Source organism: Gouania willdenowi, chromosome 17, assembly GCF_900634775.1.
Source record: "Gouania willdenowi chromosome 17, fGouWil2.1, whole genome shotgun sequence".
In the NCBI taxonomy this organism is placed as follows: domain Eukaryota; kingdom Metazoa; phylum Chordata; class Actinopteri; order Blenniiformes; family Gobiesocidae; genus Gouania; species Gouania willdenowi.
In genome coordinates, this window is record NC_041060.1 from 31451186 (window position 1) to 31466051 (window position 14866).

General features: G+C 38.9%; 1 protein-coding gene across 3 annotated transcripts in view; it reads left to right on the plus strand.

Annotated features, from left to right (window-relative positions):
• Positions 1-14866, plus strand: part of tns3 (tensin 3) — a 67937-nt gene that overhangs the window by 18921 nt on the left and 34150 nt on the right. For all 3 annotated transcript variants that reach the window (XM_028472420.1, XM_028472421.1, XM_028472422.1), the window contains exons 2-12: positions 441-609; positions 1596-1646; positions 1769-1891; positions 3214-3278; positions 6807-6890; positions 8490-8602; positions 9869-9929; positions 10119-10194; positions 10281-10410; positions 10625-10690; positions 14100-14201. In XM_028472420.1, the coding sequence (XP_028328221.1) occupies positions 460-609; positions 1596-1646; positions 1769-1891; positions 3214-3278; positions 6807-6890; positions 8490-8602; positions 9869-9929; positions 10119-10194; positions 10281-10410; positions 10625-10690; positions 14100-14201 (1021 nt within the window). In that variant the 5' untranslated portion in view covers positions 441-459. The remainder of the gene's footprint in view (positions 1-440; positions 610-1595; positions 1647-1768; positions 1892-3213; positions 3279-6806; positions 6891-8489; positions 8603-9868; positions 9930-10118; positions 10195-10280; positions 10411-10624; positions 10691-14099; positions 14202-14866) is intronic.

Consider the following 14866-nt stretch of genomic DNA (forward strand, 5'->3'; position numbering starts at 1 on the left):
GATAACTGTCTGTGAGTTGTGTGTCAGAGAATTGTGTTTGAAGAGAGATGAGTTTTTTCTTCTTTTCCCTTTGTTGTTTGCTTGCTTTGACTGACTGATCAGCATTAGTCATTGTGAAACCTAAACTTTTGATTGTACTGCCCTAAAGCAAATTTAGCAGTACAGGTAACTTGCTATATTCACAATCATGTGCTCATGTGTCTCAAAGTCCTTTGTTCTAACCTAAAGACTTTGGTTTCTATGACGCACTCTTTTGATCACTGCTGTGTCAACAAGAGCTCAGCTCAGCCACAGTGTGGAATTAAATCATTCTCTAAACTTATCTTGGACACAGCCAGAAGCTAGAGTTTGACCATCAAATATTGACATGAGTTAAGTAAGCGTTTAAAGGGATGATGTAAGAGTCAATAATTACTGCTTTGTTTTTGTTTTTTAAACAGAACAATCACTAACGTCAGAATGGAGGAGGGATATGAACTGGACCTCACGTACATCACAGAGCGCATCATAGCCGTGTGCTTCCCTCAAGCGTGCTCCGAGGAGATCTACTCACACAACCTGAAGGATGTCACACGAATGCTCAAGTCCAAACATGCAGATAATTACCTGGTCAGTACATGGGCTTCTGGCTGTGTAAAAGCATCATCATCATCATGCATGCTGAATATTAGCATATGCAGATCTAGAAATGCCCTAGAGCCTAGGTTCCCAAAGTGGAGTATGCAAATTGTCATGGGGGTATGTGAATATAAATGAAAAAACATTGATTTATATACCCAAGTTTGTCCTTTACACAATGTATAAATCATACATAAAGTATGTAAGGCAGCAACAATATCCAAGCAATAAGTGACATATCAGTCCCTGCAAGATTTTCTTCATCCAATTTCATTAATTTTGAGACCAATTTTTATTTTGTGGAAATTACGTTAAATAATTGCAGGAAAATTGACTTCTTTGATCAATTTAAAATTTGAAATGACTGCAGTCATGGGAAAAAAAGCATGGAAAAATAGAAATAGAAAAAACAGAATTAAATATATAAACCATCTCGAGATTCGCGCCAACCACAATGTGTGTAACATATACAATAATTACAAACATAATTGATAATGTAACAAAAATGTGAGTCGCCGCGTCGTTTAATGTTGTAAATTCATGATAAAATCAGGCCAGCGGCCGCTTTTTGATTTACTTTGCTGCAGTACCATACATGAACTGCTGGGCGCAGTGTCGCTTCACCATTTACATTGTGCAGAGGAATTGCGCAATAGAAGAGCCAACCTAAAATCTCAAAAGTTTGGGACCATTTCACTGAAAACTTATACTACACACCTGAGGTAGAACTAACATCTATGACATGAAACACTTAAAATATTTGTATATTATGTACATTATATTCCGCTTGGTGTGGGATCAACGCTGACCTTTGCATTTTTAGTTTCCATTTTTTGATTATTCCCATCATTATTATGATTATCATTTTTAACTAAAAAATTTAAAAACCTCATATTTTTAATGCTTTCAATTTTCTATTCTGTCTCCCAAGTACCCCCTGTAGTGCCAACATTGACATGATGTGTTGCTTTTTTTAGATTATCAACCTGTCTGAAAGAAGACATGATCTAACCAAACTTAATCCAAAGGTAGGTTTTACTTGAACAATTACACTACACTTCGTATTCTTCTCAGTTACTATCAACACTATGTTCTAGAACTGTATGTGTGCAGAGAATAAAGAGAGTCTTGTTTTATTCTTATCTTTCAGACTCTGGATACAGGCTGGCCGGACCAGCACGCTCCACCTCTAGATAAGATCTGCACCATCTGTAAGGCCATGGAGAGCTGGCTCAATGCTGACCCTTTACATGTGGTTGTTATTCACTGTAGGGTGAGTATCTATTCAACTATGAGGACTAATGCTCTTTTCTAAACCACTGACACACTTCCATATGGTGATACATATTTATGGCAGAAACCTTGCACAGCTCATCACATTGTAAAAAAAAATATTCCGTAGTAGAGAAAGTTTTGGACTTCTACGTGTATTTTACTAAACAGTGTTTATCATAGGCTTGCAGCTTCGCAGGGCATGGTTTGTGCAAACCAGTGTTTACGTGTGTGTGTGTACACACTTAATGTTGGGGGTGCGATGCAGACTTTTTTTTAGGTTTTCTTTGATAGTATTAAATTGCTGCAACACATGATTTAATCTGAACTGTAAGTAAGTCTGGAGAACTTAAATGAACAGACAGTTTATGGACATATTTTATAGGAGAGGAAATTTCAGATGAGGCATTTTCTGATTTAACATGATAAGCAATGGGAGGGGTGCTATTCAAAGGGGAGGGCACCCCAACCCATCATTACACTGGTTAAGGAAAGGTGTGAAAATTGTCTTTTTTTGTCCTTTATGTCACTTAAGGCTGTTTTAGCATTTCTGTGAGTAAGTTAAGTTTAAACAAATCTTTATGTAACTACGTCATGGAGCATTTATATTTGGACAGTGACAGCATTTCCACTAAAAGCAAGGTGTGCTTTAAAACTGCTGGCACAGGCATAAAAACACAAATACCATATCTTCTCTTTATAAATGTAACAATGAAGAATTAACATACACCTACAAATTGAATTTAAGAGCAAAGCATTTTATTCAATGTTTGGTTTTTGTGGTTCCTTTAAAAGTCAATAATGCAATTCACATATTATTTATATACAACTTTTTACTTGAGTTTACATGAGCTCGATTAGGTAGAAACATGATTAAGGGAAGTCACCTAATTAAGTTAATTCCTGCAAAACAATGTGGTGAAGATTCTTTGTTTGATGTTGATGTTTTGTTTGGGAAAAGTCTGCAATTCCATCCAAACACTTCCAGCTCAACAATGTATCATGGAAAAAGGCCTGCAGCTGATTTAGCTGATTGAAACATGTTATAAGTCATTTTAAGGCCTGAGGTGTTGGAATTACGACCATATTGTTCCCATGTGTGCGGTTATCTCCACACTGTCTGTCTTATAATACATGCCATAATAGGACTCAGTGTGCAGTTTGTTTACATTTCTTTGTCAGGATGCAGTTGGAAACTTGGAGCAAACCAATTTAAAATGTAATTAAAATGTCTTTTTCTGCTTTGGTCCAGAATGGATCACAAACCTGAATCAAGGGCTCCATGTGTAGTGACTCATCTCCTGTTATTTCTTGTTTTTTTAGGGTGGCAAGGGTCGTGTTGGTGTTGTCATTTCATCCTTTGTGCATTTCACTGACGTATCAGCCAGGTAACCACCACCATGTGTCACAGTTCCTTTTGGGTTGACACTCAACAGTTTTTTTTGTGTGCGTTTGTTTTGTTATGAAGTCCAAATTTATCACAGAATGAGCTCACTCTGAATGAGTTGGCTATAGAAATGATAGCAGCTAACCATAGCATCACCTCTTAAAGGAGACATATCATGGTTTTAAATCCTTTCTTTTTAGATATAAATCATACAGTTGTGGTCTATATAAAGTGAAACTGCAATGCTTGGGTCTGAATTCCTCAGTATTATAGCTCCACAGGCCCCTTTTCTACCCCTTTTCTGATGTGCTTCTGAGAGCAACTCGTTTTGGTGCGGTCTCTTTAAATGCAAATGAGACACTCCATACCCCGCCCCCTCTTCAGGTGACACTCGGTTCAACTCCACCCTGCTCGGCCATTTTTGTAGTTTGATAGAAGAGATACGGCTATGTAGCGGCGCAGAAACTTTTTATTCAGAGGTTATTTACAAAATGTCAACAACGTTAGACTTGTCCATCCAGCTTTACATGTTTGAGCCAGAGTCGGACCCAGCGGAGCGAGATGAAAATGATGATGATGAACCTGCAGAACCCTAACAAGTGAGCTAACACAAGCACCGAGCTAACGCTAGCGCCAAGCTAACGTCACGAAATGCATTTTAATAGTCTTTTCAAAGACAAAAACGGCAAAATGAAATGACTAATGAAAACTTTAGACTTAAATTAAATCACGTAGGCCATATCATCAAGGATCTAAAACGAGCACACAGCGCTAACATATGAAGACAGTGCAACTGCTAATGCTAACAAAACAATGACAGGGACGTCTTATCATCACACTATTTAGCGTTATTTACAGCTTACCGAAGTGCTCTGTTCATCGTCTCCAAAGATAGAAGGAATTGAACCCTCAATCAGACAAAGTCTTTCGGCAAATCCTTCTTTATACTGGTGGAGGTTGCTGAAGCAGTCATCCTTGAAGTGCTTCGCACACACAAAAATGACCTTACCCACAGATGTGGGTACATTTCCATAAAAAATAAAACTCAACCAGGCACTTTGAAAAGGTTCTGATGCTGGGAGATGGTGTAATGAAGCGTGTCGGTTACTACATCCAACAACCAAACAGTTTGATTTATCCTCTCGTAACTTCTGCATCCTTGAGCTTGGACTACAAAATCGCAGTGAGAAATAAAAATGGCGGATTGCTCGAAGTGTTGGGCCTGGAGTCGATGTCTTAATTTGGCAGTTCTGCTGCAAATACTGCAACATTATTGTTCAAAAAACGTAATAGAGAATAGAAAAATCGAAACAGATTGAAAAATATGACCAAAACAGAATATAAAGATATCAACGGAGCACCTGAAGAGACAACAAAATGCATTTAAGGGCTAAAAAAGTGTATTTAGCATGATATGTTCCCTTTAAACCATATGCAGCCTTACTGTGTGCCTTCCTGTGATGCTATTTTTACTTTTCTTTGATTTAGACTTTTTAAAGTGAATCAAAGATGAATCATCTTTGGGAGATTAAAAGAACAACCCGACAGATTACGTGGTGAATCATCATGTATAGAATTACATGAATCAACTCAGAAAGTGTCAGGCCTCCTGGCCATAGTTACAGTCTCAATCATTATAATAGGAGAAGATTTCTAAGTATTGTATGTCCCATCAAAAGATCAGGCTTTTCTCATTCAAATAGCTTTAAAATCAGATATGAGCAACTGGCGGCCCGGGGGCCACATGCAGCCCTTGGTTTAATTCTGTGTGGTCCCAGGACCATTCCACCAAAAATTGTAATTCAAAAAATTGGAAGTAATATGAAGCCCGACATATTACACAAAATAACTCCAAAAACACACAATACAACAGCAAAATGCACAGAATGTCAACAAAAATACAGAAAACAACAACAACAACAAAAACACAAATACTCATAATACACATGAAAGGACATCTGGCACACAAAACAGCAACACCTATATAAAATAACACCAAAGAAACATGCAATTATAATGACAAAAATATTGAAAAAATCCAAAAAGGCACACATGAAAGAACAAAAACAAATATAATGACTCATAAAATGCATGAAATGTCAGCAGAAATTCACAAAATGACACACAATGACTCCAAAAACACACAAAATGACTAAAAACTCACTAAAAAATACACCAAAAGATAACAAAATCTTTTGTTCTTTCCTGTGTTAATGCTCAAATAGGTCATTATTCCTAATACTGGCACGAATGTTGATAATGTGACCCTCGGATCAAAAAATCTAATTTTTGTGGCCCCGTTGTGATAACAGTTGCCCATCCGAGTGTAGTAATTGATGGGACTGCTGTAATGTGATAAAGTCGATATTTTACAGTATATAGAGTCGTTTTGAGAAGGGCTGTTTCAGACATGTTGGATGTGAAACACAGAGAGGGAAAAGGATGAGGAGGCTGGGAAAACATAGAAAAACAAAGAAGCTGATTCACAATGAGGGCGAGTGGAGTGAGATGGACGATAACAGTCATGGTGAAAAGCTCTGCAGTGCCTGTTGGTTTTAGATGGAATAGCCAAGCACGCACGCACGCACACACACACACACACACACACACACACACACACACACACACACACACACACACACTGTCCTTTGCTCCCCCTCTGTGTTTACTTATGCTTGATATTCTCTTCCTCTCTGCTGGAATCCACTTTCTTTCACTCTCTAGTGTAGACATGGGCAACTTGCAGCGCGGGGGCCAAATGCGGCCCTCGGTCTTATTCGGTGCGGCCCCCAAGACAAATCCACCAAAAATTGTAATTCAAGAAATTGGAAGTAATTTGAAGCCCGACATAACACGCAAAAAACAAAACAACAGCAAAATGCACAGAATGTCAACAAAAATACATGAAGCAACAACAACAAAAACATAAAAAAGATTTTATAAATCTGCAAAAAAGACTCATAATACACACAAAAGGACATCAGACATTCCAAACACCCACTTAAACTCACAAAACAACAACATGTACACAAAATGACACCAAAGAAACACACAGCGCTAACAGTTACAGAAAAAATGCCCAAAAGACAAAAATACTGGAAAAAAATCCAAAAAGGTCACAGATTGACAATAAACAAAATGCAAACAACACACAAGAAATAACAAAAACACACGACTCATAAAATATTAATGACTCCAAAAACACACAAAATGACTAAAAGCACAACAAAGGATGACAAAAAGCAATTTGATCTTTCCTGTGTTAATGCTCAGATTGGTTGTTATTCTTATTACTGGCATGAATGTTGATAATGTGGCCCTCGGATCAGACAATCACATTTTTGTGGCCCCACTGTGATAACAGTGGCCCATCCCTGCAGTGGTGTGTGTCTGCTGGTTGGTGAGGATATGGGGGCGATCTTGATCTGAGGCACTGATGCTACCATCAGTGACAGAGCAGAAATGATCTCTCTTTCTCATCACAGTTTAACCAAGTGTTCACCCGGACCTCTTTCTCTCCTCTTCAAAGTGCTGATCAGGCTCTGGACCGCTTTGCTATGAGGAAATACTACGATGATAAGGTCTCAGCTCTGATGACACCTTCACAGAAACGGTAAGACCCATAACATAAACACGCCCTTCTGCTGAGTCACACATCGTCTAGCCTGCTACTTTTTTCTTTTTTTCTCTACCCAAGTCTCCATTCAGGCATTGAGCTCCCGCATCGACCTGACACACAACAACACCTCTAGTTTTCCAGTGCCATTAGTTTCTAGCTGACAGCCAGCCATTGTTCTTCTTTTTATAAAGAACGGGACACCTTAGTGAGCGCTCGTAATCCAAATCCTCCCTGTATCACAGTGATTCATCATCTTTTATACTGATTATGACTCAAGCCTTGTGGGATCTGCTCAGAGGATTTTCTTTCCCATTGAGAATCATGTCATTTTTTTTTACACATTAACAAATCACTGGTTAATGAAAAATAAGAAGTGCATTGTCCCTTGTGTTTGCTGAAAACTGACCTCAGTGATATCATAATGCACACGGTACCTACTCTGCATGTGGGATATTGGAGTACCAAGCTGCAAGTGAGACTTTAACAACTTAAAATCTCATCTAAGAATAACTTCTCAAATAAGAGTTCAATTTACAACTTTGGATTTTACAAGGTAAGGGGAAGAATCTTTCTCTCCCCCTGTATATTTGTGTTATATACGTCAAAAACACTGGATTTCAATAATAACTGAACTTTGGATTCGGCAGCTTTGATGGTGGAAACAACAAACTGGACACAACAATAGTTATACATATTATTAGTATATACCAGGGGTCTGCAACTTTTACTCTACAAGGAGCCATTTTGCCTTATCTCACCTGGATTAAAGTCCTCCTGGAGCCGAAAAACTACCTTCTCAATGAAGACAATACAGTGTAATAAATTATATACAGTTAAAATTATATAGAATAATGTTGGATTTATATTGATCATGTAAATGGAAACTCAAAAACAGTTTAAAATAAAATATATTGACATCAAGAAATAAAACAGTATCTTCATCTTCAAATTCTTACACATCTCAGTTTACATGAACACAATGTTATATAAAGAAGATTTTTTTAGTTAATGTATTTGAAAGTTTACTAAAAGTAACTTGAATTTGATAACACATGATCATGTGATCAACACATGCTAATTGCTCATTTTTTGCCACCCATAAAACATATTTAACCTGCACATTGGTGGTTAAATTAATCTGTTCCCACATAATTAAAATCTGTATTTTCTTCCAGAATAGTGTTTTTGTTGGTTTAGTTTCTTACCAGGGATTTAAAACTTAAGGTTAGTCACAGGAGCAGGAAAGTTGATGATCTGTAGATGTTGCAGGAGGTGAAGTATGAAGGTGCTGAGTCATTGCACAACGTGATTTATTTTTGGTCAACAAATTGTTATGTCGTGATTTTATTTGTCATTAATCATTAATAGCCTCTGTAAAAAATAACTCTATTTCAATATTTTTTTTAAAGCTATAGAGAGCCTTTGCATAAGAGTCAAAGAGCCACATTAGGCTCCAGAGCCACAGGTTGCAGAGCCCTTGTATATACCAATTCCTGGCATGTTCTTTCCTTGTTGTTTCCTCTTTTATATTTATATATTTAACATCTTACCTATAAGCTTTACTAACGTGCACACTTTCGTATTTCCTATTAGGTATGTTTGGATCCTGAACAGTTTACTAAGTGGATCCATGAAGATCAATGCCTCCCCCTTGTTCCTGCACTGCATCATCCTTCATGGAATACCCAACTTTGACAGCAGTAGAGGTTAAACTCATATTGTTTACTACCGTACACAGCTGCAAGTCTCTGTACCCATGGCAACAACTACATAAAAAAGAGTCAGATGCAACCACATCAAAGCTGGCTTAGTAAACAAAGTAGAGTCTTATCTGAAGTTTACATCTTTCTTTTTTCCATTACTTGTATGCGTGCTCAGACAGATGGAGGTTGTTTACATAAACTGAGATTAGAAGAGCAACTTCTAAGTTCTCAGTAAATCATGGGAAGTCATAACCTGGCAAGAGCCAGATTGATGTGTAGCCCTCCCTCTAACTCGAGTTCTCCACATTGATCTGGGTCTGTGTCAGGCGAATCCTTTTGGGACCAGGGAGGGACATGAACAGAATGCTTGAAGCTGATTGGGTGAAGCACCTTTCCACCATGATTTGTTTCAGCCAATCACACAAATGATGAGAGGCTGCTACAACAACAGCAAGGCTCCACTTTTCTGTCTTTACCTTCCAAACGTGCACAAAGCACCTCTCTCTGTTGCTCATTCAAAAAGGAAATGCTGAATTCTTCTAAAACTGAGTTTATAGCAGCTTCCACACGTTCATTATCCTGCATCAACATCTTTCTATTTTGATTTGGAGCTATGCTAATAGCGGTAGCCCAGCTAGTTCATCTCCCCGCAACTGCACATGCTGCAGTTTTGTTTTAACGCTTCTGCCTTCGTCACACCCGGTTATCCCGTCATAAACCACATCACTGCCTTATGATTGGTTGGAACTGTTTTGGTTCAGTTTTGAAAGGCAAAGGCGGGAACAGCACAAGATGGATTCTGTTGTTTGTGAACACCAGGAGAATCAAGCCAAGAATGTCAATGTGTTAAGACACTCTAGGAAGCAGAATTTCTTCCTAGAGTGTGTAACACAAGCTGTGACATAAAACTCTTGTCTACTTTCCTGAACAGCCTCCTTTAAAGGTGCAGTCTGCAAATCTTATAAAAGTGAGTTTTTGTTATATGTGAGCTGCTGTAAGTGAGACTGTGTTGTTGCTGCTGCTGTTAAGATGTGTGCACACAGAGAGAGAGAAGCGCTGCAGTAATATGCTTTTAACAGAGCATGTTATATTACTGTGATGTTGCTGTCTGGCTAACGTTAGCTTGTTAGCTCCTCTGAGGGAGGGACTTTGGAAAGTTTGGAGGCAGGGCAAGAGAGTAGCGGGGAGAGAGGGATCTGAGAGTCGTGGACTGCACCTTTAATAGATGATATTAACAAACATTAATTTAAGCCTTTCTTTCCTTTCTAGTATGTTGTCCGTACATCAAGGTCTACCAGGGAATGCAAGCAGTGTTTTCATCTGGAGTCTAGTAAGCGGCTCACACATGTTGACCATTCATTTGAAACTTATTGTTTGCTTCAAGGGATGTTAAAGCACTTCTAAGTTGTTTTCTGATTGTGTTAGTTGAATGGTGATTTTGATTTACTGTTATTCTTTTGTTTTATAAATGCTTCTAAACAGGCCTCCTTTGACATTTCTCTTGTTGTTTTTGATAAAGTCACATTGGGCCAGGCCACAAGGACCAACTTTGCATCGCCCTGGAGCCAGCACAGCTTCTCAAAGGGGACATTATGGTGAGTTTTAGACGCTTTCCCACAGTATTCAAACGGGCAGTAAATGCAGCGATCACAATGGTTTTCTCTTGTAATCTTCACCATAGATCAAGTGTTATCACATAAATGACATAACTTCAGAGCGGGAAGTGGTTTTCCGGCTGCAGTTCCACACGGGAGCAGTGCAGGGTTACAACCTGATGTTTGAGAAGGAGGATATGGAGACGGCCAACAAAGGTACAGCTTCATAGCGAGTCTTGGCATGTTACTACTAGTTACATGTCATCGGGGCAGCTCAGCTTAGGACTTCATTTTATCACGGCACTTTTTAACCCATAATTTGGTTTTGCATGGATTAGGAAAATCTTACTTGCAGACAAACCACACCATCAATGTCTGTAGTTGTGAATATTATGTTTTAATTGTGCCCCTATTTTTCTTGATATTTCAGATTCAAGATTTCCAGATTATGGCACAGTAGAGCTGGTGTTCTCCGAGGGCACTGAAAAAATCCCAGGTACATTCCAATGTCATAAAAGCAGTTAAGTGATTTCTCCCGCTTTCAGCCGGCTATTCCTCCGAACTGCCCCTCTGGCTGCTCCCTGTTGTGAGGGGATGTGGAGAACGGCTGAGTGTGAAGTGTGTGCTGACAGAGAGGCAAAGGTGCACAGCATGTGTGGCCCTCAAAACACCATGGGTGGGAAATGATGTGACGTTTCCCATATCCTGTGTGTGTGAATGCTGAATACGGTTCTTTATGTTATAGAAATTATTATTAGGAAAAATAATTCAGCCCATATGTTTTTTAGGCCGATACTGATATTGGGGTTTTTAAATAGCCGATATCCAATGTATCTGCCAGGATTGGGGTCAATTACATTTTTCAGTTACAATTACATTTTCGATTATCCATGTTCAGTTACGATTACAGTTACCAGCATTTTTTCCAATTATAATTGAACTATAATTATGTTTTTATCCGCAGAAAGTCAATTAAAATTACATTTTCAATTACTAAAGTTCAATTACAATTCATCGCAATTACTGAGCTTGAAATAAATAATCTAATAAAAGTTAACCTTTCTCTTGCATTAGCCTTGTTAACATCTCTTATGATAACGGTTCCTAAATCAGCTGTAAAATACACTAAAAACAAATATCTATCACATAATTTCTTTACTATCTATTGAATCAGAATCAGAATGCTTTATTTGCCAGGTACAGTTTAGAACAATACTAGGATTTTGACTTGGTAGTTGCAGCAAAAGAATACACATCAGCACACCGCAGCAGCCATTTGCGGTGCCCCCTTGTTGGGCTTCATAATCAATGAAAATACACTGTAGGTTTTGATATTTTTGGTGTGGGCATTTGAACCTTTTTTGTGTCACTTATACCCCCAGATTTCTATTGTTTTTAAAATGGTAAAATGTGGGAAAGTTTGATGTGAAACATATTTTAATAATTGTTAACTACATATGTTTAAAACTCTACATAGAACTGTAACATGGTTTAACAGTTTAAGCTGGGAGATGATGTCATCAGTGATGCCAATCACTCCTTTTAGTCCATTGGGTTCTATGGGAGGTGAAGCATTTAGGATCATTTAGCAGCTTTTTCAGTCAAAATAACAACTTGTGCTGCTTGGGTTGCTCTAAAAATCAGTAAAACCTAAAAAAAAATTGATGTAAATCTCTTGTTTACTGAGAAATTATTAATTAAAATCGTGACCCACAGGGGGCGACAGTTCCCACTCTGCTGTTTCGTAGACACCATTAAGGAGAGAAAAAGAGCTCCGTGTGCATGTAAATAAAGGCAACCAGAATCTTACTGCTGTTCAACGCAGCAGTGGATGCACCAAAAAAAAAAAAAAAGACTATCAGATAGAGGCACAAATCATGGAACAGCAAAGGAACAAACACTGAGCACAAGAGCATTGGGAACCACAGCAGATCAGACCTAATGTGCAGGCTGTATAAAGATACTTCTGAGATGGTCCTGAACATGGTGGCATGGTGTAAGATGCAGGCAGGATCCACTTACATGGAGAGGCATAGCCCAGTGGCTGGGATCGTGTACAGGAACATCTGTACCCAGTATGGACTGGTGGCTCCCAAATCCTGAGGTGACACCCAACCAAAGGTGGTTGAGAACCACAGGGCTAAGATGGTGTTGGGCTTCATCTTCCAGACTGACAAACAGCTGCTGGCTAACCAACCGGACATAGTGGTGGTTGACTAGCTGCAACCTGAGGAAGAAGATACACAAGAGAATGGGAAAGTACCAAGGGGTCAAGGAACAAATGGAGCAGATGTGGAAGGTCAAAGCCAATATGATCCCCGTGGTAGTAGGCACACTTGGGGCACGGAATTTCCCCCTGGGATTAATAAAGTATTTCCAGGAAACCCAATTTAAATTCCAGACAACCCCAAGGTTGAAAAAAACTGAGCTATGTCAATGAAATAAAATGAGGGGCATGAGAATAATCTCAGTACTTACATATTAGTGTGTCAGGCTATTCATAATCCAACTTTGTCACCTTTGATGACATAACATGGGTTCTTCAGCAGATTACTTGTGTTGTTGTGCCCGCTTACTGAAGTAGAGTTTAGGTTAGCTGCACTGCCATGGAGACCAACAATCACTCCCACATTTACTCATAAAAATACTGAAAATCTGACAAACCAAATTTGGAGAGTCAACAGATTCTAGAAACAACATCTGAAGCATCAGCTGTTTCAAGCACTGCACCTTTCTGGTCTAAGATACTGCGCAAAAACCCTCAAACACCTGGGTCTCTGGTAGAAGATCTGAGCTTGAAGACGTCTGATTATTATAATTATAGTCCGAGTGGAACAATAATTAAAGGAGAAAAGGGCAGGATTTAAGAAATAAGACTCCATAGTTACATGACGGCCATTAGGGTAACTGCAGCCCTCAGCCAAGCCGGTGCGGCACTTGAACTCTTCATATGTGCAGTTGATACGGTGACACAGTTTTTTATTTACTTGCCGTTCACATGACCGTTTACTGCAAGATCTCCGCGCATGCCTCCGCAGAAATAGTTTGGTCCTCCATGCTTGTTTTCTTTCAGTCTCCAAGCCTTCGAGGACGTGCATTCAGCGTCATTTGACGTCACGTCTGCAGGACTGCGCGGGAAATCAGGATCACGAATTGCAGTACATAATGCATCACTGCGTCTTCAAGGCAATAGAGAGATATGTGTGTGGTCTCATTCTCTTTGGTTTTGAATGCTTCATCAGCCAATTGGCACTAGAATACTTTTTTAGGGTTTTTTTTTTTCACAAATCCATTAATTCAAATAAATGGACTCCGAAAATGGAGTATATGCATAAATGTCTGTCCAAGACTTATGTTTTTCATTTAGTCTAACCATGCAAGTCACCTCAGATTTTAAGTTAACCATCCAATAATCAATGTACTACCTCTTACTCTGAGTAAACAGAGACAATGCAGCACTCTAACAGCTTAGCAAGAAAAACTAATGTGAGGCAGCTTTGAGGTCCACTCTACTACCAAACTAACACAAAGAGAACAACAGGAAACATCATCCACCCACCATCTAGCTTTTTGGTTGCAGGGAATACTGAGGCCTAATCACGTGACCTGGAGTAGTACATAAGGCACACCTGGAACAGCATACCAGTCTGTCACGGGGTTAACACAGATAGAAAACAATCACATGTACTCCTGCAGTCAATCTTGAGTCTCTAATTAAACCAAACATGTTTTTGTACCGTGGGAGGGAATCAGACAAACTCAGTGAGAAGTTGAACTTGCTGAATCTGCTCAGAAAGAGAAGAACTAGAGTGCTGGGATCTGAGATCACACCCTCCTCCCCAAAAATAAACATGATTAATTACAATACTTAGTTAAATTTATGAATGGATTTGTTTGTATTTCAGGTGCTGATAGGTGGAAGAATGGAGCAGATGTTGTTGTTGACTACAACACAGCCGACCCCTTATTCCGCTGGGACTCGTACCAGAACATCTGTGATGGGGAAGGTACTTTCTCAACTTTTTATTTTTGGTATAATTCCAATCTGATCATTCTGACTCATATGTTGTATTGAAGAATTCACTTGTAGTGCGTTTACATTTAGTGTATCTGTCCCACGTTTTGTCTTAATAGCTTTCCCAGCTTTTTTTTTGTTTCTTCTTTCTGCCTGTGTGCGTTCAGGGAGTGATTCATAAATGTCCTTGTGGTGTTCTAAATTCTTTACAAACACACACACACACACACACACACACTCGATTTTTCTTTTTCTGGGAATATAGCGTGATTAGTCCCTGTGGCTGTTTTGACAGATTACATTACCATCCACTTGCAGTCATCTTTAACTTGGTTTATGGTGCAAAATGTTACTTATGTGTGGAAAATATTGCCTGGACAAAGACAAACAGGCAATTTAAAACAGGTTACAAGGTTAAGCATAATAAATGGAGACCAAATATACTTAAACACTGTAGTGTAAGGGGTTTGCTTGTAGGTATTCTGCAGTTAAGGTAGGAGTGTTGTTGTTCATCTGGAATGCATGGCTCAGTGAAAACTGTAAGTTCTCAAGAGATTTCAGTTTTGTTGTTTCTTAAAATGTATAGACATCTTTTAAACCAACACACACACACACACACACACACACACACAAACTCAGAGCCACCCTGTCGGGGCA